At 46.4% G+C, this 26,235-nt stretch overlaps 1 protein-coding gene across 1 annotated transcript in view; it reads right to left on the bottom strand.

Annotated features, from left to right (window-relative positions):
- LOC8024736 (cytochrome P450 3A5-like) overlaps positions 1-26,235 on the bottom strand; it is a 57,063-nt gene that overhangs the window by 23,734 nt on the left and 7,094 nt on the right. Inside the window, exon 2 of the mRNA XM_040214836.3 lies at positions 1,474-1,670. Coding sequence (XP_040070770.2) covers positions 1,474-1,647 — 174 coding nt within the window. The 5' untranslated portion in view covers positions 1,648-1,670. The remainder of the gene's footprint in view (positions 1-1,473; positions 1,671-26,235) is intronic.

The following is a 26,235-nucleotide window of genomic DNA, read 5'->3' as shown; positions in this document are numbered from 1 at the left end:
ATCCTACTTGTAAGAAACTTCAAATAAACTCAAACTGTTTTAATGCTTGGTAAGTTTCCTCCAAGTTATCTATTAGGGCACTTCAAGCATACTAAGGACATTTTGTTATAAAAGAACTAACGGTTAATATCGTTTTAAGGTACTTTTAGTAACATTATCGGAAATGAGTGTATAACAAGTAAAATATAGTATGTTCGAAGTGTACTACTTTTTCCTAAGGGAATTACCGCATCTAACTTGACTTTTGAAAAAAAAAAAAAAGACGTAAAACTTTTGGCGAAACGACGTTAACGTGCGATATTACAGGTATGAAGGTTCGCGATTTCAATTTTGAAAGGCTTGCCGAACGGGCTGGTCCTTACGGCCGATCCCTTTAGTTGTAGATTACCCGCGTTACGGTGAGACACAAGTTAAAAAAAAAAAATATATATATATATATATATCAGGGTGTCGAACCGGAACCGAACCGAACCGAAAACCGGAACCGAACCGGTATCTTTTCCGGAACTGAACCCAAAACCGAACCGTTATATTGTTATCTTGATGAACCCGAACCGGAACTGAACCGGAAAAAAAAAATAACGGTTACCGGCTCATGTCAAAACGGTTCGGCCACGCGCTGTTGACAATAAGTGCCGTCAACTGACACACACCTCGCTTACATATTTTTCTTCTCCACTCAGTCTTAGGAATATAAACGCTGCATCCATGAATCTTGACAAACGCTGCATCCATGAATCTTGACATAGGAGCCAGTATTGCGCTGGTCGCGGCTTGCACGGAAGAAAAAGAATTAAAAGGCTGTGCAAAAAAAAAAAAAAAAAATCGCGTCACGGGGTTTTATTTTATTACAATCTCGTAAATCCTAAATGCTGCTGTGTGCTCATTTCATAACATGTTTCTAGAACGCGCGAGTTCTTGAAGCTTGCTTCCATCGGAATGAGAAAAGAAAAGGCTGTGGAGTTTGATAATGCGTAAACGTCGGTGAGGTAACCTTTGAGTGCACATAAAAAAAAACATTCCTGGTAGAAATCCCTGAGCCTTACACTACGATGTATCCCGTTTCGTATGTGCTGATTTCAGATGTTTTATTTGTAATTTATTTTGATGTTGAAATTTGTTATTTATAATTTCCGAACCGGTTCGCGAACCGGTTCAGCGCCCCGAACCGGTTCGCGAACCGGTTCGCGGATCGAATTAATCGAACCGGAACTGAACCGGAACAAAATAAATTTACCTGAACCTGAACCGTAACCGAACCCGTATTTTTTTCGTTTCGACACACTGATATATATATATATATACTATACTGTTTTGAATTGTGGATTGGGCCAGCAGATATCGTTAACTTAAACAGACATTATTCTCGTTTTATAATACATTTCACCTACTGTAGACATAAAATTTCAAAGACACTAAGGACCGCATCAAAATTCACGCAATCCTTTAATTGGCCGGTGGAACGCGTCTTACCTGAAGTCGATTCACCCTGAGCTGGTCCCAGTTTCCGAAAATGAGGTCCGGTTGCGGTCCTGGTATCCCGTGTCTACGGAAGAGGCTATGCTCGTGGCGTCTTTTGAGAACCCACAGCAAGGACAGCAGGAAGGCGACGGCCACCAGAAAAGTCGACACGGCCAAGAGGGACATGGCGCCTGTCTTCTGGAGCCTTCCTTTAGGACAGAGCCGTGGCAGCGTTTTTCATTAATCCATGGCGAGGTCGCTTCAGTAATCGCTAACAACATTTCAAGAGGACGCAAGAAGCATAAAGCATGGAGTGCACGAAGTCTCAAGAGCCCATCTTAAACAAATAACCTATTTTTATAATTATATCTCCCTCGCCGGCCCAGCGTATAAAACGTTTTATTCAAATTACTTTTAAAACTCAATAAAGAAGCATTTGAACATCTGCTGTTATATCCCAAGCTTCCAGTGGTACGATCTTAAATTGGTCGCTTAGGATTACTGTGCAGCGTTAAAGTTAGCGAAACGTGCGGGTTCTGGGTCGAAGGCGTAAATATTCTGCGTTTTTTCGGTTAGTCATAGATAGTAACCAATATAGGCAATGTTTCACTAACTCCTGATAATAATGCAACCAAGAACGTTTGAAACAAAGAAGCACCCCACTAATGGTGCAGGTTTATACTTGAACTTCAGCGTCATCCCAAGCGTTGGTTTGTGTATTTATTCACTACATCATCTATTAAAGTATATAGTTAGTTCAAATGTCTCCCAACATCTATATCCGCGTAAATAGGAGTGTGCAGAACTCGCTTCTTTATACAAGCAAACACGTTGTTATCATCACCTATGACGGCACGACAGTCTTAAGCACATCAACACATAAATCAAGAAAACTCAAACCTTCGCTCATGTTCTTTATTTACATAACTACCGCCCGACACCTCTTTGCTTTCACATTTCTACGGTCCAGGGTAGCTTTTCAGTGTAAATTTATTCTGTAACATTGACTCCAGACGTTGACCGGTTCCGCTGGAAGTTTAAATTGTAAATAATTTACTTAATTTACAAAAGGGCCAACTACGCAGCGATTAGTAAAGGTCTGTGCTGTTTTTTGGAGGACTTTTTGCCAACGTTTTGCGAGCGTTCCGTTCAAACCAATAGGGATTTATATAAGAACAAAGCCATTTCTTTATTTAATGAGCACATTCCATTACGCTCAATTATAACAAACACTCAGTCTCCTTGGTTCACTTCTCAACTCCGAAGGCTCTCAAATAAAAAGTAACGTTTGTTCAGAAACGCAAAGCGCATTGACTCGAAGGAATGCTGGCAACGTTATGATCTCGCAGCCAATGAATACAAAAAAGCAGCCGGGGAGACTAAGATTACTTTTTTAATGAATGCCTCCCATCTATGCTAATCAATAATCCTAAACAATTTTGGAGTGTAAAGAATTCCGTGTTGAGCGTTCCCTTTCACTTAAAAATGAGTCCGGTGAAATGATTCCCGATTCATTGTGTTCGACTATTCTCAATGACATGTTTTCTAGTGTATTTAATAATGTTACTTATCCATTTTGTCCATCATATTCTTCATATGACATTTTCCCCATGAATCCAATTGTCATTGGTGTGAGTGGCATTTTAAAAATTATGTAGTCAGCTAAGCAGTCATCGTCATCTCGTGTTGACAGTATTAATTCAAAGTTTTTAAAGAATGCAAAAGAATATACATCAATCGTTTTGTCTAAACTATTTGAGAAATCTCTTTCACTAGGTCAGCTTCCAGACGACTGGAAAACTGGAAGGGTGATTCCACTACACAAGACTGGAGACAAACATTCCCCTTATAACTTTAGACTCATTTCACTCGTAAGTATTTGTTGTAAAACGATAGAACATATAATTTATTCTAATCTGGTTAATTTTCTTGAATCTAATTCATTCTTCAACTTCAACTTCAACAGACGCAACTTGTAAGACTAACAAATGATTTCCCTCAGGTTCTAGATCGTGGTTCCCGAATTGACAGTGTTTTTCTGGACTTCTCCAAAGCGTTTGACAGGGTCTCTCATAACCTTCTTCTTCTTAAGCTTCTCAAACTCAACATTGAACACCATGTACTTTTGTGGATTCACTCATTTCTGACTAATCCTTCAGTTTGTAAATTGTAATAATACCGACTCGTCCAAAGTTTCAGTAACGTCCGGAGTACCTCAGGAATTTGTGCTTGGCCCTCTTCTCTTTCTCATTTTCATTAATGACTTATCATTGGATGTCAACTCTTCTATTTGTTTATTTGCAGATGATTGTGTTGTATATCGGCGAAATTGTTAACATTTCTGACATCTTACTTCTTCAAAATGATCTCGATTCCATATCAAGTTGGTGTGAAACTTGGCACATGTCATTAAATGTTGACAAATGTAAACGCATGATAATTTCCAGGCGATTTAACAATCCTCCTTCCTATATCCTTCATAATATAAATTTAGAGCGGGTTGACACTTACAAATATCGGGGCGTTCACATCACATCTAATCTCCCATGGGAATCGCATGTTCACCATGTCATTTCCAATGCCAACCGCATGCTTGGCTATCTAAAACGTAATTTTTTCAAGACTCCCTCGAGCTTGAAACTCTTTTTCTTTAGAATACTAGTCCGGCCAAAACTTGATTACGCTTCTGCTGTTGGGATCCTAACACTGAGAGCCTCGTCGGCGCCTTGGAAGCTGTCCAGAATAGATCTGCGCGTTTCATTCTTTCTAATTGCCATGGTACTTCAAGCATAACCTCTATGAAAAAATGCCTATCCTTGCCAACTCTTTCTTTACGCCGAAAGTTTTATCGATTAAGTTTATTTCAGAAAATATTTTTTACAACCCAATCCTTAAGACTGCACCCTTACTGAAGCCACCCTACATATCATCACGTAATGATCACATACACAAAGTCGAAATTCCACAGTGCCACACTAGTACCTACTACAGATCATTCATACCTCGTACGTCTGCTGACTGGAATCACCTTTCCACATCCATTGCCACAATTGTTAATCCTGTTGATTTAAAATATGCTGTGTCCATACTAGTAGAATTTGATTCGTGATTTGAGTGTTCTATTAACTTGTACGTAATAATCCCACCCCCTCTGTAATGCCTTCGGGCCCTGAGGGTACCAATAAATGAAATGAAATGAAATTATATATTTGTGCTTCAAAAACAAATCTCTGTAGCCTTCGCACAACTATAAGGACAATTCCTTTAGTGCATAGATTTTCTGAGCTTTTGAACCCGTCAAAAAAATTGTTTTCCGCCATTGTGTCATCAGGTAACAATATTCTTATATCGTGAACGAATTATAGTGGAAGTATATATAACTGGCCAAACAAATGACCGTTCTATATAATGTTTGAGTTTACAATACCGCCAGTCTCGCAGTGAATCAGGAATCGGCAAATAAGGTAACAAACCGCAATTATAATCAGTGGATTCATTCGATTTACCTGCAGCAGCCTGCACCGGCGCAGAAAGGTACAGCGTGGTGGAGACAAGCGCATGACAATGTTTCTTCATCAGAGCGTTCTGTGATCGAAGACAATGTCACCGATATGCTAACAAATGGTTTAATTCGTCATTCACGCAGTTCATTCTCGTCACCGGTAGTCCTGGTCAAAACGAAGGATGAAGGTTTTTGCTTTTGAATCGATTACCGTGTACTGAAAAAAATCCCTTGTAAAGACATTTACCCTATGCCACGAACTGACGACGCACTGGACTCCTTGCAGGAAGCTGAATATTTTTCATCTCTTGATTTACGGTCCGGTTATTGGCAGATCCCGGTTAACGAAGAGGACAAAGAAAAAAACGCTTTCGTCACACCAGATGGCTTACATGAGTTCAACGTCATGCGCTTCGGACTCTGCAACGCGCCAGCTACTTTCGAACACATTATCGACAATATCATTCGAGGCTTGAAATCGAAAACATACCTATGTTACTTAGATTACATTATAATCTTCTCTTCCAACTTTGAGGAACACCTCGAACGGCTCTCCCAGGTCTGCCCTCTTTGTCTGACGCCAACCTTCAGCTTAATACTAAGAAATGCACTGTTGCGGCTAAAACAATTAATATCTTAGGGCACGTCGTCAGCAGATACGGTGTCAGGCCTCACGCCGATGAAATAAAAGCGGCTCAGACTTCCCTCGACCACAACACCAAAAGAAATTGCGAAGCTTTCTAGTACTAAGGTAGCGATTTGGGTAAGTTGGTATACGTTATTCATGGTGAAAAACAGCTAAAAACGAAAAAAATGGTAAAAGTGCAGGCGAGCTGGTGTAAGTTATACATGATTGAAACCTGACACTGCGGTTTGAAAAACGGAAACTCGCGAAGTAGGAAGAAAAAGGGACCCAGACAAATGTCTCTCCCTTTTTCTTTCTACTTCTTCGTACTTGAGACGTTGTCTGTTCCTTTTTCTTCCTACTTCACGAGTTTCCGTTTTTCAAACCACAGTCTAAGGTTTCAATCAAAAACGAAGACGACGAGAAGGAACAAACAGGACAGGACGAGGCTGTACAACAAACACGACAGGACGAAGCTGTAGAAAGACGACAGGACGAAGCCATAGCCGTCGCTGGCTTTGTCTGATAAAGGGGTTTTTGCAAGCGAACATGAAAAGTGGTTTTTGAGGTTACTGAGCACTTATGTTAGTATTGTGCTTGATTGATGAGCAGATGGTTGTTGTTGTTGGTGTCTGTTATTTGTTGTGCATGTGTGGTTTCCTCTAATCTTTTTCACTATTTAAACTTCAGTTGCGAGTACAGCTTCGTCCTGTTGTATTTGTTCCTTCTCGTCGTCTTTGTTTTTAAACTGTTTTTCACCATAAATGAAGCTTTCTAGGTCTGTCGTCGTACTTCCGTCGTTTTATTCGCGGCTTTGCAACAATCACCGCTCCACCTTCTTAAGAACAATTCCACCTTTATTTGGTCTCCTGAGTGCGAATCTGCTTTTACATTCTTAAAAGCAACCCTGACTTCCGATCTTATTCTCCGACACTTCAACAACATCTCCGCCAACATTCCCCAGACAGACGCTAGCGGCTACCGCCTAGGAGCAATTTTTTTACAACCCAATGACTCATGCGTAGAACACGTCATTGCTTATGAAAGTGAATCTTTGAGCAAGCCAGTGCAAAATTACATGATATAAAAAAACGAAGGCCTCGCGGTGGTTTGGGCAATGGCAAAATTTCGTCCCTACTTTTACGGACGTCATTTTTCAGTCGTCACCAATCATGATGTGCTTTTTTGGTTAGTCTCCCTCAAAAATCTTTCCGGTCATCTCGGTCTCTGGGTGTTACGCCTGCAGGAATACGATTTTACAATTGTTAATAAATCTGGCCGAGAACACTTAGTTGCCGACTCTCTCTCTTGCTGTCCTCTACCTCAACCGTCAACGATTACGACTGTGCAAAATATTGAGACGAAGCCATCACAGACAGAGTTATTTGATGAAATAGGGATAGTCTTACAACAACGCCCAGACCCCCTGCTACGTAATATCATTGCCCAAATGGAAGGAACCTCGCCTACGATAAACATTTCCTCCCGACGCCAGCTCTTGCACTATCAGCTTCAAAATGATGTCTTGTTCTGTCAAAACTACTCACCCCACGGCTATTTCTGACTTTTGATTATTCCCCGTACCTTGCATACTTTGGTCATTGAATCTGCACGACGATCCCGCAGCTGGCCACTTAGGACTCTTCAAAACTTACTGTTGTGTCAGAGAGCGATATTTCTGACCCAGAAGGTATGCACCGCAGTGACAAAGTACGCCTCGTATTTTCTCGTATGCCAACAATATTAGTGTGGCACAACTAAGCGCCCCATGGACAATTACTGCCACCCCGCTGCTCTTCGCAACATTTTGATATCGTTGGAATTGACTTGTTTGGACCACTACTACGCACAATCAATGGAAAGCGATGGGAATTGTAACCGCTGTTGACCACCTTATACCGTACGCAAGAACAGCGGCTATTCCAACTGTCTCCGCCAACGAGTTTGCTGATTTCTTCGTCTACCAGCTACTCCTCCAAAATGGAGCCCCCCGCGTGCTGCTCAGCGACAGGGGTCATACCTGCTTGTGACAAACAGTGCAAGAGGTCTTAGCTGCTTGTGCAGTTATCCAGAAAACGACATCCTCCTACCACCCCACAGACCAACGGCCTCACGGAAGGCTTTCATTGTACCTTTCCGCACATGATCGCAATGTACGTATAATCAGATCATACCAGCTAGGATGCAATTTAACCATTCGTAACGCCTATAACGTGACCATTTAAAGTACAACTGGGTACTCGCCATTTGAGCTCGTCCACGCAAGACAACCAACCATGCTGGTGGAGACAGTACTCGAGTATACCCCTCACTGAGCCCCATACAACTCTCCTCGGTGACCTTATATCCCGTGCTGAAGACTCGCGTCAACTTGCGCGACTTCGCACTGTTCACCACCAACAGGAACGAAAACCCCGACACGACTTTCAAGCTGGAGACCTTGTTCTCGTCTCGTTGCCAGCACGCAAGCCCGGACTCTGAAAAGTTACTGCCTCATTACATTGGCACTAGCACGTCATCGCTCAAGACTTGTGAGACAGACAGGTCGGTCCGACGACGGTTTTTATCAAAGTTTGGTGTCTCTGGAACGTTTCCCCCCAAAAAATGCCACCAGACAGCTGACGATGCCAATGGGCTCCCACATACCCAAAAGTGACGACGGCGATGTCCGTGAGCAGTGCTGCGCATTAGCGCTCTCAGGGTATATTCGCGACTCCAGCGACCTATAGGGGGTGCCAGCACCAAACAAACATGGCGGCTGGGTCCAGGTCGCGTCGGCTCGGCCCGGCCGCCTGAATGGGTGGCGCATTCAATTTAACAGATTTTTCTTTTGTTTAATGCCCTATTTTATGGGTATTTGAACTTAGACGGTTAAGTGTAGCCGGTGCGCATAAACTTGCCGAGCATAGTTTTGTTTTGCCGGTGTTTTTTGTTCTTTTCATGTCAAACTTTCGTTTCGGAGACTTCGTTCAGAACCGAAACTATGGGCTCCAGAGAAACGGTAATAGACTATAATTAGTTTTGATCATCTAAGCAAAGCGGCGATGGCTACAAAATTGTTCCGCCGAGAGTAACTTTTAGCTAACTCGCATGCCTCGACCATGCGGCTTATCTGTCCGCGAAATCGAGCTTTTGTGCGTGTCCGCGTTTCAAGAAACAGCTCCAGTCGCGTGCTCGGTCAAAAACACAGGCTGCAGGAAAATTACAAAAATTAAGCTAGCGCTTCTTGAGCCAAGGAGCATGTTAACCCGCTGGTGCTTCTCTAAGCAGCTGATACTCGTATTTAAAATCAGGTTTTAGTAGCAATCGAGAAGTCATTTTGACGAATATGCGGATTATGTATTATATTTCGTACTATGTCCCACTAAAGCGATATTAGTATATTCTTCGGGGTGAAATATGAACTTAGTTGACTAACTATTAGGAGAACTGCTGAATAAAAGTATGTCTGACAGACAGAGAGATACTACTTAAACTTAGCCAAATGGTTCTAGCCGGTAGAACGGAGGCGAATGCGGACAAACTAAGGAGAGTCTTCATCAGAGATTCACTCAGACCTCTCTGCATTGAACTTGACTTCGAATCCTGAACGGATAAAATTAGTTTTTTTGTGGCCGGCCAACCTGAGCAATGTAGACGTATATTGCTGCTGGCTTCGACAGGGGTTATATTATAAATATTGTAGGCGCGATTAATTCTAATGCCGTGGCAGCTTTTAACTTTGCGAGACGCGTCCCCCACCTTTTGAAGCAGATAATTTCTCTCATTAATCATATGCAGCGAGCAGGCTTTCTGAATCAAGTAAGTGCGAAATCAGCCCAACTCCTTCAGTGTGGTCTTGTTCGGCGAAAAGCAGCTAAGATGAATAGCCAACGCACCGGCCGGCGTTAGTGGCTCAAACTTGAAGCTATTCGAGCACAACCAAACCGAAGAAAAGCAGCTTTCGAACCTTCCTATTCTCTTGACTGCAACATTGGTGTTCCGCCCAGTGAAACACCTCGTCTGTTGTCCTCAGTCCACTGTTCTACATCCTTATAAAGAAACCACTTATCAGTTACCAAGCAGTCGTCATTTTGAATGTGATTCGAGACAGACAAGAAATCAAAAAGGTTTTCTTGATTCCTCCCCATCCAAAAAATTGAAAGCACGCGACCGTGTGTTGTGGAGTAAACGGGCTTTCAAACACGTGATGGCAAGTAACAATCTACTGAGGCTTCACCACACTAATGAACACTCAGGCAAACTAAAGAAATTTTCGGACCTTCGTCAAATTACATTGCTCGCCCCCGCGCCGGCAGCACGTGTCCGCGAAAGCCACCAGAGACGCGGCGAGGCGCGGAGCGACCTGGACCGACTGGTTCCCGGATTTCCCGCTTGGCGGCGTCCGTTTTGCTGGAGTCGCGAATATACGTATATATATAGACGCTTTACACACGCGCCAAATTACAGCCGCCATTGCCGACCTTCTCTTGTCTTACCGAGAGAGAGAGAGATGCAACTTTATTATGCCCAAAGAATATGAGCAGGGGGCCTCAGTCCAGGCCCCCTCTGGTGGCGTACTCCAGAGAGGACTGGATGTACGCAGCCAGGTAAATTTGGTCCGATAATGTGGTGGCCGTAGTCAGCCACTCGGGGTTGGGGGGGAAGGACAGGGAGGTGGGATTAGGGAGGGGTGCAGGCGGGGGATGGCAGATCCATAAGATGTGATGGGTATTTGGGCGGTCGCCACAGGGGATGCAGGGGGGAGGATCCTCAGGAAGTAGACCTCGTAGAAGGTGGATGCGGGCTGGGATGGGAAGAGTGTTACTTTGGGCGTTGCGCAGAATGGTACCTTGGTGGCGTGTGAGGTGAGTGTGAAGGGGGGGAAAGACTCGACGGGCTCGTCTATATGACTCGAGGGAAGGTAAGGCCACGGGAAACGTCTGGGCAGATCTGGGGACATCGGGTGCCCGGTGAAGCGTTTCGCGGGCGAGCAAGTGTGCTTTCTCGTTGCCCGGCATGCCCCCATGACCTGGTATCCAAACAACCTCAACGGGTGATAGTAGGTCGCGTTCTAATTGTTCTGCGATGGCAAGTGGAAGCGAGTTGTGTATGAGTCGCCGGCAGGCGGCCATAGAGTCGGTGAAGATGATGGGAATAGACGAGGTAAAAGAGCCTGAGGAGGTATACGTGATAGCCGCTGCAATGGCGTGTAGTTCCGCCAAGCATGGGTCCATGGGAGGAAGAACGGCGGTGTGTATTGTAGTGAAATGATGATCTGTGACCGCTATGGCCGTGCAAGTATCAGTCGTACTGGCATCTGTGTAGAGGTATGTGCGATGAGGAGTTCGGGCGGTGTAACGTGTGAAAAAGGCAATACGTTGAGCGCGTCGTGCTAAATTCAGCATCGGGTGCATGTGTCGAGGGAGTGGTGCTATGATAAGATGTGAACGGGTGGTGGTGAAGAGAGCTGCTTCTTTCGGAGGAAGTGAGGATGGGACATTATGGCCCAGTTGAGTGAGTATGTGTCTTCCCTGGGAAGTGAGAAGGAGTCGGATTTCCTGACGGCGTTTGTGAATAGCAACGAGCTCATCTACGGTATTGTGATAGCCCATATCGAGCAGGTGCTGTCTTACCGAGATGCCGAGCAACTGAAACGGTAGTTGGCGATCCTCTACAAAGGCCGATGCTTTAGAAAAGGACACAGTTGAATCTAATATGGCAATAACCTGGCCTGCTATGGTAATGATGAAGTGAAATAAACGAAATAAGAGGAAACAAAAACTGAAAGCCAGTTATAGCGGCGTCCATGCACAGCTGCTGCAAAGCGTCCATATATATATATGCATCAGTGTGATGATGTGGGAGAACCAGCGATGAGGAAAACGACGCACGTGAAAACTGTGAGTTGGACTGAAGCAACAATGTAGACTGAGCAAAGGACGAGGAAGAAGACACAGTGAACGTGGTGAAGATGGGAATAACTAAAGGACGAAGAGTTCAGAGCAAGAGATGGATATACCGATAAAACGGAGACGACGACGGAAAGAGAAGATGACACACGCTCGTGACACGCGAGAGAAAGGGCGAGCACGACACGGAACCTGGCTCGACAGCGGTGGTCCCGGCAGCCAAGGAACAGCCCGGACGGACGAGTTTAGGCCCGTAGGGCTTTCACCCAAGCTTGCTGAGAAACCTCCGCCTGTGCATAGCGAGCCTGCCGAGAATTTTCAGGACAAGACTAACGCCATGCCAACGCCGACGTGCAACGCAGTGCCGTAAGCGGATTCGCCGAACTGGATTTTGTATAAATATCCACACCGTTTTTTTTCTTCCAACTTCTTGTTCATACGACTGTAAATAATATCTACCTTCTTATATTTACCGCTCTGGAATTCCGAGTTCCTTTAATTATTTTTTTCCATCACAATCAGGCGGTACTTATACACGACAGCTGGTCGGCACCTTGGCCATCCAGATTAAGAGGCAGGGGTGGGGTTTGACCATAAAATCCCCGAGTTCTGGAGAGCGAGTTCTTTTGCTTGAAGTGCTCCAAGCTGTATTGCGTTAGCATACTTGGATACAGATCCCGCTTTATCAGCGGCACTAACGCTACCTTCCGATGAAGTTCCGACAGTCTGCAATGTGAAGTTTACATGTGCGGCGCAATGAAGAAGAATTAAAATATTTCCAGGCTGCGTTTCAGTTGTGTAAAACAACCCCCTCCCCCCCCCCCCCCCCCCCCCCCCCCCCCCCTTTTCCCGTTGCTTAGACGGTACGGTAGAAAACAACGCGCGCATGAATGCTGCAAAAAACATATTCTCTCAATAAGATGCTGAAGCCGAGACATGGTCACTCATTTTGTGGATTTGAATTATTTTTCCTTTAAACTTTAAAACGCTATGATCGTGCGCGAGGACAGAGGCTGACCTGTATATGACCGTGGCTCGTGCATGATCGGACGATGCGGCGTCGCTTTCATTAGAGAGTTTTAGGGAACCGACACATCCGATAGGGTACGATTGGCCCTCCGGTACGCACTGCACACATCCGAGTCTTATGAGGGAGCGCATGCGCAGTTCGTACCGAAAGGCCTATAGTACCGTATTCGGATGTGCAGAGAGAGTTCCCCAAAACCCTCTATTGTCTGTCTTTCGTGAACGGTAAAACGCCGCTTTATGGTTTAAAAATATAGCTTTCTATATTGTCACGAATGACAAGAAATGAGGCGACGAAAACTGGAGTAAACTAATCGTGCAATAAGGCGAACTTGTGCTTAAAACAAAAAGGAAACAGAAGATAACAAAAGAGCGTCGCGGGCGTCGAAGTAGGCGTAACAGCGGAATCGAACGCTGGGGCGAGAATGACTGCGGCTCGCCACGCGGAGCCCCTTATGTACACGTGTGGGCTTCTGGAATAACCGGCGTATAGAATGTTCGGCATGTAGAACATTCTGACCTCGAACAAGCAACACGGTTCTCGAATTTACCAGAACATTACCTCAGAGTCATCAAAAATGCGTCCCCGCGGCCAGGAATCGAACCCTGCCTTCCTGCGCGGGGAAGGCACGCGGCGATAACCGTTATAGGCCACGAGCTCGCTGCCTGCTTGGTCAGCATCGCTCGCGGCAATATGCGCGTCTTCCTGACGCGCTTGCGACTCCAGGCTGAGTGAAGGAGCCGACGTGTTATCGAGTAAGATTAGAATGCTACAAAGGAGCGCGTTGCCTCAGATTAACGCCGTGATAGCTAGAAGCAACTAGGAAGTGATAAAACAACAGAGTGGCAGGGGACCTGCGTGGGAGCGCGCCCACTTCGATGTTTACCACCCTCATAGCCCCCCCCCCCCCCCCCCCCCCGCCTCTCCATCCCGCAGCCTAATCAGTTTCTATATTTGGTTTCGCCTGAAGTCCTAACGCAGCCGACGATATGAGCTGATGGTACTAATAAAACAGGGTCAAAAGCGCATCATGATGGCGTTCTTCGTGTCTTTGTAAGGGTTTTATCAGCTATGAACCAATCATGAAGAGAAAGGCCTGGTGACTCGCATTCGACGCTGTTTGCTTGGTCTCTTTAGCTCGTAGCGTCGGCTGCGTCTGGACTAAAACCAAGCGGCCTCTGTGTTGTGCACAGAGGCTATCAAAAAACAAGCTCTGCGTTCGTATTTCACTTGTACCTAAGAGTACATTTCAGCCTCATTCCTGTCCTATCAAGGAAGTGACCCGCAGCAATAATAGGAAGTCTTAAAATGCAAAGAAACCGCCCCTGCGCATGCTTCGAGCCCTAACTGCGCTTTGGAATGGCGCGTGGCGATGACGCTATATTCTATTTCCTCGCGTGCGGAAACCCCCTTTTGCGTTCGATATTGTAAAACTCGCTACTAACTGGCAAGGAACAACTGTGTCCGGCGGAAGAATACCGTACTCACGATGGTTTAGTTGAGAGTAACCCCTCTGTCGAAATGCTGGATCACACATTGGCGGCTGCTTACGATTACGATTTCTAGCGATCTCTTTCGGCGAGAGAACAACACGCTGGCACCCACCTGCGGTCGCCGTAGAACGGGCGCGATTTCCCTAGATTTTGTACCTTCTTCGCGCTTGTCTCTTCCATCAGTGGCTCGAAAATCTCTCGAGACCGAACGACCTTTTCTAACTTCCCGGACTTCCATCACGCCAGGAATGCCGAAAAAGGGGGGGACATTAGATGACTAGGGGAATTTTCGAGGCCTACACGATAAAAAAAAAGGGACTGTGCAATGTGTAAATTAAACAATGGTCCTTCTACATAGCAAAGAAATGTGCTATCTGGACAGGTGCTAAATTGGCCATAATGGTGTGAAATCATGTTGGGTACTTCCGGTGTTAATTTGCAACAAAAACATCAGGTGAGAGTAAGCTTGCGCTTGCCTCGTGTATACCTTCTACTTCGTCCAGATTTGCTGTGCGCTGTGTCGAATCTTGTAAGCATGAACCAACTAGCCCGCATCGCCAGCCTAATTTCTCACAGACAGTGCGTACATTGGATCTCGTAAATAGTGCAAAACTATCGTGAAATGCGGCTCCAGGGCCAGCTCGTAGGTAGCGCGTTTCTTGTAAGACTACCCCAAGAGGTCGCGATGCACGTAAGCGCTTTCCCGAGTGAACGGCGGAAGAGGCGTCGGGGCGCGAATACTGCCGAAGGCAAGGGGCACTCACTTGGGGGCGGCGAGTGGCCTTCCGACGCGCACGCTGCCTGTGCGACGACTGAGAGCCCGGTGCGGCGTCGGGGAAGGTCGCACGAGCCGGGGAAGGACGCGGCCTCGTTGGGCGGCTGCCCACTATCTTTACCTCTCGCTTTCCTCGAGTCAGCCGTTTGTAGTGTACCGGACAACACCACGGAGCATCCGTTGTCAGCGGCAGCCTTCGCTCCAAAGGCTGTCTGCACTGCACCTCAGGAATGGGCCTTTCTCCAGTAAGCTTCTGCGCATACACCTCCTCTCCAGGCCTTGCTTCCCGCTCTCGCCATTTTCAGAGGGCAAAGTACCGGTCGACCAACATAGTCAGCACCTATCTTTGCGCGTATTTCGTCTTTTTTGGCAATTATTGTTTGAGTATACGCTAGTATGGGGCGTAAAAGGCGACGAAGATCGATACAACAGTACGATGCCTATGTATTCTGACGGGAAGGGGCAAGTTGGGCTGCCTTTCATTTGTAGCTCAAAGACAGCTCCGCAGACAACGCTCGTAGCGAGAAAAAGGTCCATTGTATCCGCTCCCATAGGAGCGGATATTATGCCTCTCGCTCAGGGAGCATAAATGCCTCCCCGACTTTGTTTCATTATTTCCTTTTCAGATGCGGAAAAGAAAAAAAATTAAGGAACAATATAATCCTTGCCTTGCCCCCCCCCCCCCCCCCCCCTCCCCTTCAATTCAGGAGCCACTGCTCTATTGTTTTGAAACGCTGAGGCATTCTGAACATATCCAGGTTCTGACATCCGTATCTTTAAAGCCTCCCCCCCCTCCCCTCTTAAAAATACAGGTGTAAAAACCGGAATATGTTCAGAATCCCTCAGTGTTTCAAAACCCTGGAGCAGTGGCTCCCAGTCATTTAGGGGTACGCGAAACCCTGCCTCACCAGTCAAGCCCGGAAATAAAAGTTTTTTTTTCTCGAATTGAGAAGAAATGTTCCAATTTTTAAATTTTCGCGTGAGTTTTTCTCGTGTATATGTCAATAAGACAGCTCTACTTCACACTAGCCCTTAGGTATATTCGTTTATTAAATGATTATTATAATTAACCTATACCTTTTTCTTCCCCTCACCACGAACGGGAACCTCCGTAATCTCCGCCTGTCGACAAGGGGTCCGCGAAACATCATCGGCTGAGAACCACAGCCCTAGAGAATGGGTTCTACTTGCAGCAGACTATCCTCTATTTTTGTTTCTGTTGACCTTCATCATTTTTACTGTCAACTCCAACCCTAAGCATTGAATTCCCTTTCTTTTCCTTCACGATTTGGCCCTGCGGTCGCACCAGCTTTCACTGCACATCTGAATAGGTGGTGCCCCCCCCCCCCCCAGAGTGGGGTCTCCAACTTTAGACTTGCGAATAGTCGCTGTGTAAAACGTCCGCGTTAATTGCGAGCTCAAACATGATAACCTTTTTTTATTCAAAATAATAAGCAATAAAGAATGGCAGATATCGCTTGCAGATGGAGCACGGAAAGGTCCGAACAGATCGCTGCGCGATTTGCTTTTCAGCGGGCGTGGACAATAAGAAACGCTTTCGTCTGGCACCTCTCTGAAATTAGCAGTTTACTTCGTGTTTGCCCCATAGCGTGTCTTTGTAAGAGGTTTAGTAGAATATGCTGTCGCAAGCGGTTCAATGGTCACTGGAGGCTAAGATAACGTACTGACAAAAATGTATTTTTGGATTCTGGTGTTCACCCAGCTTTATGTACTCGGAGCTCAGCTTCATTTGTCTGGGTATTTAATAGATACATTAGCCCTTACACATTAAGCGTGAGGCTTTCTTAAAAGATTGCCCGAAAAAGATGCCGACATATAAAACAATTTTTTTTATATGAATGAGGCAACGTGCTTGATGGTATCTATTGTAGGAACATCGGACACCGAGAAAGAAGAAGCAGAAGCTTGACGAGACAGCTCGTGGAAGAGCCTTTCGATCGATTCACAGTGGACCCTCGGTAGCCTTTGGTAGATATATCTATGTAAATAAAATGAGGGGTAAAAGCTTACCCCTCATGCGTTGACCAGGACGTGATCTACTACGCCTCCAGCACCGTCCGACCACCCCGCTCGAGGATCCTGACCTCCACTTATCATGTCTCGGAACTCCGTGGGCGCCTGAGGCCTTGGAGACCGCACCGTACGACATGACTGAAGCTGACGAAGACCAACACCAAGACTAGTTAACCAGTCGCTTAACTCAGCAACTCGCTTCAGTCACCCGACCGCTCCCGGCGTTCTGGCCGGCGGACCCGGAACTTTGGTTTGTTTAGATCGAACAAGAGTTCGCTCGCCGGAACATCACTTCTCAGACGACGAAATTCCGAGAAGTTGTCACGTCACTGTCTTCAACCGCGGCCTCGGAGGTACGTTACATAGTAATTTCTTTCGCCGCCCAAGATCCCTCTGATCACCTAAAGAACGAGTTGATCCGTCGAACAATCGCTTCAGGGCAGCGTCGGCTGCAGCACCTACTTACGATTGAGGAACTCCGGCGACAGAAAACCTTCTCAACTCCGTCGTATGAAACAACTTCTGGGAAGCCAAGCCTCGGCCATGGACATTTCGATCTTACGTTCTTACGTCAACTTTTTTTTTGCAGCGGTCGCCCTCCAATGTGCGCAGGATTTTAACCACTTCTGGCAATATTTGCATCGACGACCTTGCCGAACTAGCTGACAAGCTCCTTGATGCAGCGCCCCACAACATCCAAGCTGTCGTGCAATCCACCAGCGACTGGTAGCAGCCGCGGCTCTCCGCCTCGGGTCCGACTCCCGAAGAATTCAGACACCTACAAGAAAACGTCGCAATGCTGGTGGACCAGGTGGCTGCCATAAGACAGCGTTACTCACGTGCGCCTGAATCACCCCGAGCAAAACGCCTTCCTTCACCTTGTCCATCGGGGCAACAGCAACTCTGCTGGTACCATAAAACGTTTGGAGACCAAGCGCACCACTGTTCCCCTCCTTGCAGTTGATCGAAGGAAAACGCCCGCAGCACTTGCTGATGGTGACCGGTCAAGTGCTCAAGCCCACAGGTCACATCTTTTTCATCGTGGAAAAACACACCTTGATATAATTTTTGGTTGACACTGGAGCACAAGTCAGCGCGATACCACCTTCTCCAACAGAACGCAAGACTAAAAACAACACATCAAATCTTCAAGCAATAAACGGATCCAGCACTCCCACCTACGGTCAGAAGTCGCTTATACTTGATTTCGGGTTTTCGCGCATTTTCGGATGGGTTTTTCTTGTGGCTGATGTAAATCACCCTATTTTGGGGGCGGATTTCCTGTCCTCCTTTGAACTCTGGGTGGACGTTCGAAACTCACAACTCTTTGACCCCACGACACATCTCGCTGCAGCAGGAATAGTCATTGTACTACCTCGCCCAGTATCCCCACCACCTCCGAGCAACATCTACAGCAAACTTCTAGATAAATTTCCTGACCTCACTCAACCGTGCAACGTGATACGTCCTCTAAAGCATGACATTACTCATCACATTGTCACAGCCGGACCACCGATCTACGCTCGAGCTCGTCGACTAGCTCCAGAACGACTAAAAGTCGTTAGGCAGGAGATTGACCGTATGCTGGAGCTGGGAATTATACGGCCATCGAAAATCACTTGGCCCTCGCCGCTACACATGGTGCCTAAAGCCACACCCGACCATTGGCGCCCATGCGGGGATTATCTTGCTTTGAATAATGTCACAACGGCCGATAAATATCGCAAACCTCACATCCAAGATTTTCCCCACAATCTACATGGCGCGACTATTTCCTCAAAAATAGATTTGATCAAGGCATATCATCAAATACCTGTGGAGCCCAGTACATGACAAAGCAATATTCACACCTTTCGACTTGTATGAGTTCGTCCGAATGCCGTTTGGACTCCGAAATGCAGCACACACGTTTCAGCGCTTTATTGACCAAGTCACACAGGGGTTAGATTTTTGCTTTGCGTACTTAGACGACCTTGTAGTAGCACGCAAGACGCAAGAAGAACACATCGAGCATCTTCGCCTTCTTCTCACACGCTTAACAGACAATGGTCTCGTCATTAACCCTGCAAAATGCTCATTCGGCGTCTCCGAATTAACATTTTTTGGGCACCACCTTAGTAGTTCCGGAGTAAAACCACTGCTTGACAAGGTTGAGGCGATTGTCAATTTCCCGAGACCAACCACCATCAAACAGATGCGAGAATTTCTCGCACCTCTTTGATGAGAACACTTCGCCGCCACAAGACAATCCCCGCCTTGCCACCTGGCTGTATATTGTGATAGGTGTGAGTGCCAGGCCAAGCTCAATAGTACCAAGACTGTGGGAAAATATAAAACAAAATTGGGAATTCGTGATACAAGAGGCATTCATAATAGGGGCCCATGGCACGAATGTGTGTATCAGTGCTCCTTCTGTTGCCCTTTGCGATAAGGAGCCTGCTTTTATCGGTCAAGCTACGCTCACTCAACAGTGACGGAAGGCTTTCTGGAGGTTAATGAAACTCCATTTTTGTGCATGTGCGGTTTCATTCTTCTTTTTATACGTTCCTTCCGGTAAAGTTTAGTTGCAAGTTGCGCCTTGTCCTGTCTAATTCTTTTTTTTTTGTCCCCGTGTCCTTTCGGCGTCTTTACCACCATGTATAACTACCAACTAGCCCAACTCGCAGTGTTAATACAGTACAAAAGTACTGTATTAACACTGCGATTCTCGACAGTACGAAAGTACTGTGTTAACACTGCAATTCTCAACAGTACGAAAGTACTGTTGAGAATTGTAGATGATGAAAGAAACAAATGCAGTCAAGAAAGTACGGAAACAAGAAACAACGCGCTATGACCTGTCGACATACCCGCCACCAATCGGTGGAAGTGGTGGCGCAGGCCAGCGCAGGCGCTCCCGCGGATCCTAGCTGGTGACGCACGGCGCCTTCGGCATATTTTGCAAGAAGCAAAGAAAGAATTTGTCTCCTGTGGTCTCGCGCCACATGAGGCCCGCCCGGAACTTGCGCGAAATTTGAGCGTCGTTGAGTTGGAGCCGAGAGGCTTCGCTAGCGCTCTTCAGACGCTTACGAGGAATGTCCTCGTATGGTACGACTGCCAGCTCTGCATTTCTATCGAGGATTTGGAGCTCCAACTCCAACAAATTCGGTAAATTCATGCCGGTGAGCGAGGTGGAGGGCGGAAGCAAGCAACGAGCCATTGAGCGCATGCGGCTGCAGGGAAAGCGACCATAAACGTAAGCTGCAGCCGATTGGCCAGTCGCTTCGCTTCTGCCATTGGCCGCCCAAGCCTGGACCAGGGACGCAATGAAGGATGTTATTTTATGCTTGCTTTTGCAATTCTAATTTGCCTATAACTTTTATAATAAGAGTAATATCGAGAAAACATTGTTTTATATTTTAGTCATGCATTTGCGCTTGTTAATTCGCAGTCTAGATATTCACTAAGTTACTACATCCAGTGCGCTCAGGTTCGGTACAAATTAAAAACCGGTCAAACAGTCTTTGCAGGGCCCCTTTAAAGTCTGGTAGGCACAGGATAGCTGTGGCTGCGATCGCCTTCGTGAGCGAAGAGAAAGCTACACTTTGTTTTCGGCCCTAGGTCCATCCCGAACCTTTGTAAAACAACAAGTTCAGTGGCCGTGCTAGTGCAGCGCACATGAACTGCCGATAAAAGCCGACCATCCCAAGGAACCCTTCAAGGCTCTTGGCGTCATGCGGCGGAGGACAATCAAGGATGGCCCTCAACTTATCCTCGTTTGACCTCAAGGTATCCTCATCTATAATAAAACCTCTTACTCATCCTACTTAAGATAATCTCAAGGTTTGTTAGGTGCACCTCGAATGACTTCAAAAATACAACGTCATCATCCATGTATGCCATGGCAAAGTGAAACTTCGCGTCGCCCAGCACGATGCCCATCAGCCGTTGGAAGCTCGATGGCGAGTTAGACAATCCGAACGGAAGATGGGTGAACTCAAATAAACCCATTTGACAGCTGAACGCCGTCTTCTGGACATCGTCTGGTGCTGCCTGGATCTGCAGAAAACCTTTGCTAAAACTCAAGGTCGTGAGAGCCCTCATGCAACCCAGCGAGTACATGATGGAATCAATAAATTGGAAGGGATATCAATCCCTTCGTGTCATCTCCTTAAGTCGGCGGTAGCCAACGCAGAGGCGAGCGGTGTCGTTTGGTTTGGCTCTAAGACTACTGGGAAAGCCCAGGGGCTCTGTGACGACTGCACGGCCCCTGTGTCTATTATCTAATTTAGCACCTTATCTAGGGGAGCTCGCTTGTGCGCACTCAGCGGTCTGGAATTTCAACCCCATGGCCTAGCATCTGTTTTGTCAATTCTATGCTGTAAGTTGTTTGTAAACATAGCTGCCTGCCAATGCTAGCCGGCTGCAAGTCTCCGCCGCCGTTCTACCGGTCCGCTGTAAGAAGCGAAGATCGCTTCTATGTTTACCGATACGACTCGCGCAGCTAATGCTTGTTCCTCTTGTGATCCGGCGAGTGAGTGTTCTATGTCGTACCTGAAATTCGGTTGGACGGCAAAGGGGATAAGAGGAGTCAACGAATTATAGTACTAACCGTTGTTTTTAGATCTCAGATAATCCCCTCAGGGCAAACTAAATGCTCTCTCAAGATCACAGGAATTTGCATGTCTGTCAGATAGACAAAATCTTTCGTCTGCCGTCGAGGCTAAGGTGAAAGCGCACTGCGCCTTACGCCTTTGCCGATCCAGCTGCTAAACGCAGCGCGGTTGTAACTTCCCGCACGTGAAATGCTCTTCGGCGAGGGTTTTCGTAGACTCTGTCGCTGATTAGAAAAAGCGTCGAACTGGTGTCAGAGTGCATAGTAAATATTACCTCCGATTTCGACGCGCACGTACGGCCCCTTCTCGGGTGTCGAACTCGGAGTCCGACATGTCGACGGGGAAAAAACCAACTGGTCGCTAACCAGATGGTGTTGCGTGCCCCGGTGGCAGACAGATGAGGGGCCTCGGCAGCGGCCGGGAATCATGAATCGGGACGTTCAATTAGTGGCGCTGGCTTCACCCTTATCCTTTTGACCCATGGGGGAAGCTGCCGTCCATGAGGGTTGTCGCTTAATGTTGTCACGAATTACTGGAAAAGAGACGGTTAGTGCAGCGAAAAACTAAACGTTTAACAGAGGCGAACTTGTGCCGGAATCAAAAATACAAGGAGGCAGCGTCACAGGCGTCGAAGGTCGGCGGAGTCGCACGATCGATCGGAAGAGCAAAACTGTCTCCGGACCACCACGTGGAGCATCTTTTGTACCCGCGTGGGTTTCTGAAACATTCGCCGTAGAACGTTCGGCGCGCAGAAAATTTGAACCTCGCTCAGACCACAATGTTCTTGAACTTGCGGAAACGCTAAGATGAAAGAATAAATAAAGGAGGAGTTCGCTCCCTGGAATCGAACTTGGTGCCTCAGTGTGAAAGCCATGCACGGTAACCATTCGGCCACGCACGCACTCGCTCGGCGATGCGCTTGGTAGTATGGCCCAACTGGTTACATTTGTAGCACCTGACCTGTCCCCACTCGTGGGCTGCTAACCTGTCCACCGCTACCACCACGCGGTGCATCGCCCCGACGAGCGTCATTGGGTCCGCTGTGGCCGGCTGCGCCACCTTCCCCGCGGGAATGCGCCCAGGACGAGCCCGCGTTGGCTACTCTCCGCCTCTGTTCAAAAGTGAAGGAATCTGAGGCGCGGGGCACAGCAGTTTCGCCACTCCTATGGGGCAGGAGATCGAACTATAGGGGGCGCTCTGACCCGTTTGTTGTCCCCACACCTTGGTGTTTACTCAACACAAAGCCTGTGCACATGCCCACAGGCCTTATGGGCATGTCCATGTCACCTTCTACAATAGAGCGCAGGGCACAATGCAATGTAAAAAAATACTAACAATCGACGAAGTGACGTTAAGTGCCGGATCTATCCAGAAAGCAGTCGTCAAAAAATCCGAGCTTGACCCACTTCGGCTTTTCTGCTGAGCTTGGCAGGGTGCATGCTGCATTGTTCATGCAGGCCGGAGTCGTAACAAAATAACCCCTCCTCCCCCTCTCTGGAGAACGCGAACTCCAGCCGAACGCTGACGCCGCGTTCGGTTATGTCGGCCGAGCGCTGAGTCATTGTATTTATTGTCCCCATCCGTGTAGTTCTAAAGTTAACCACTTGGGGCGTCATGGTCTGCCCTCGTCCCCAATATCCTGTAACGGCCCCGTACGGCGTACGTGAGTCGTCGAAAGCTCCCGCGTCTCGTCCTGTCCAGGCACAACCCGACTCTAGAGCAGGGCTGCCAACCCGAGGTAAATTTCCATGATTAAGTTCATGTTCAAGTTCATTAAGTTAATATTCAAATTCATGTGAGAATAAGGCAAATCTTGCTAGTTTGTGCAAAATTCTGGGCATCATATGTATAGAGAATTTTATAGGTGAATTATGATTTTTTTTCGAGAGAACATAAAATTTTAGTGGCCTGGCTACATTTGCGTTATGTCCTCCAGCCGTTTGACGGTTTGTGGTACGATCATCTGGCAGCATTTAGGAATACTAGGCTAGGTGGTGCAAAACACCGCCCGGTATTTTGCATTATCCATCTATCTAACTTTTCCTCAAAATCAGTTTTCATTGCCCCCTGAAAATTACGGAGGGAGGTACCCGCGAAGTCGAAGATTCTGGAAACGCCGCTGTGCCTTTTCATCAAAAAAAAAAAAAAAAAAAAAAAAGGCTTGGGCATGAAAAAGTTTACCATGACTAATAATACTTTGGGAAGTGCCGTCGAGTTCCGGGTGTTCGAGTTTGAGAACTGTCGCTTGTTTTACACCTTCTCTTCCGGTTTATTAGAAAAAGCGCTAATTCACTTGATAAAGCAGCATGCTCTGAGGACGTGCATAACACCTAAGGCGACGATAGGTTTTATTTGTCAGTTTGAATTTCCCGGTAGAACTTCCCCTTGCCATATTTGCTTTGACCACGGTTTTGGCCCGATAAACCTATTGCGAAATGCATGCGAAGCGTCAAGTCTATGCATCGAGCAAGGCGTCTGCTTCTTGCGCAGGGGTTGCGGTGACGTCAGAACGACGCCGAGCTCTGATTGGTTTTGGCTGAAAGGAAAGTGCGTAGATCTGAATGCTAGATGCCCTGAGGTCTACCCACTATTTTTTTAAATCAGCCAATAAGAGCTCGGCATTCTGACATCATCGAAACCCTTCTGCAAGAGGCAGACGAACTTTCACTCCACACTTCGCCCTTTTTTCGGCATTCTTAAAGAACTCTCAGACACGGACACCTCGGTCGATGTAAACGCATAATCAGGTACCATGGAGTGCACGCTTTATTACCAGAATGTCCGTGGTCTTAGGACGAAGTCATCCGAGTTCTTGTCCGGAGTTATAGGTAATTCGTACACTATCATCTCCCTTACTGAAACGTGGCTCGAGGACACTATCCCCAGCTCTCAGTATTTTCCTCCGTGTTATTCAGTATTTCGGAAAGACCGAGATTATGCCGCCACGCGACAGCGATATGGGGGAGGTGTTTTAACGGCCGTTGACACTTCTCTGTGTGCAAGGAGAAGGTACGATCTTGAATTGTACTCGGAATGTGTATGGATCGAGGTGACGTGCCGTGATGGGCTTAATTTTTTAATAGGTAACTACTACTTTCCGCCACACCTTAGCTCGGACGTTTTTGCACGTCATTTTAGGGATTTAGAAGGGAAGCTAGACGTGACAAAGTTTCGTGTGCATATATATGGGGATTTTAATCTACCTGGAATTGACTGGCTGGCCAATTATAACTTGATTACGAGCGATGTCACCAGCCTGAAAGCTTCGAGCCTGTTTGACTTTATTTATTTTAATGGGTTTGAACAACGTAACACCATCCAGAATTCAGCGGGAAATGTGCTTGACCTTGTATTAGTTTCTACTCCAATCAACTATATTTCGCCAATCACTGACCCCTTAACACGTGTTGACCATTTCCATCCGCCTTTCGCTGTGTCATTTTGTTTTCCGCTGCGTAAACAGGCCCTATGCAGCTATGAGTACTTACTGTACAGCAGTGGCGATTACTTGAATATGTACAAGTACTTTCAGTGCTATGACTGGAAACCTATCCTGAATAACAAGTGCGCTGATTCAGCTGCTGAGGCACTTACAGAAGTGGTCTCGAGCGCGATAAATGACTTCGTGCCTAAACGTGTCTCGAGACTAAACAAGTACCCTGCGTGGTTCTCAAAGGAATTAAGAAGTTGCTTGAGACGTAAGCTTCATTATCACCGTCTTTTTAAAAGGTCGGGATTGGACAAGTGGTACGCAAAATTTAGTGAGTGTCGTGCTTTGGCAAAATGGCTTTTTAAAAAAGACGAAAGTGCACATTTGCATGGGCTTCAGTCTGACATGTACGCCAAGCCTCAAAACTTTTGGAAATATGTACCGACAAAAAAGAAGCGGAATAGTAGCGTGGCACCGATGCGAAATAGTTCTGGCTATACGTGTGATTCAATTGAAATTGCCAACATGTTTGCTGAGCATTTTAAATCATGTTTTTCATCAGCATCTGTCCCTGACAATAACGCGACGTGCCATGGCACATCTGATTTTCTGTCTTTTATCCCAATTGACGAACCTGAAATCAGGGAAAGCATTCGTAATATGAAATCGAAGCTGTCTGCTGGTTCAGATGGAATTCCAAGTTTTATTGTGAAAGGGTGTGCCGAACTGCTAACTCCTGTCTTATTACACATATTTAATTTATCGATACATTCAGGAATATTTCCTTCTATCTGGAAACGCTCTGTTGTTGTTCCGATTCATAAAGCAGGGGACCCTAGTACTGTAAACAACTATCGTCCCGTTTCATTGTTGTGCAGTTTTTCCAAAGTTTTTGAAATGATAATGCATAAACGTCTGTACAGGCACTTTAGACATAAAATGAACCCAGAACAACATGGATTTCTGAAGGGTAAGTCGGTTGAAACCAATCTATGCTTTTTTTTTAGATTATGCCGTTCCATTGGTTTGCAACCGCGAGCAAGTCGACGTAATATACTTTGATATGACGAAGGCATTCGACAAGGTTAATCACAGCACACTTCTGACGAAACTAGATAGCTATGGTTTGTGCTTGACTTACTGCCAATGGTTCAAAAGTTATCTTACACGTCGTACAAATTATGTTCGTGTGTCAGGATCCATGTCCGATTATTTTTCATCGCCTTCTGGAGTACCCCAAGGAAGCAACCTGGGTCCACTATTATTTTTGATGTTTGTGAATGACATTTCGCTCTGTGCGAAAAATTCAAAAGTGCTCTTGTGTGCGGATGACATCAAACTGTTTCGACGTGTACAATCTCACTCCGATTGCGTACTTCTTCAGGAGGACGCATTGCAAATT

This window comes from Ixodes scapularis, unplaced genomic scaffold (genome assembly GCF_016920785.2).
Source record: "Ixodes scapularis isolate PalLabHiFi unplaced genomic scaffold, ASM1692078v2 PGA_scaffold3__209_contigs__length_174095766, whole genome shotgun sequence".
NCBI lineage: Eukaryota > Metazoa > Arthropoda > Arachnida > Ixodida > Ixodidae > Ixodes > Ixodes scapularis.
Note: the sequence above shows the minus strand (reverse complement) of the source record. Positions and strands in the feature narration are given on the sequence as shown.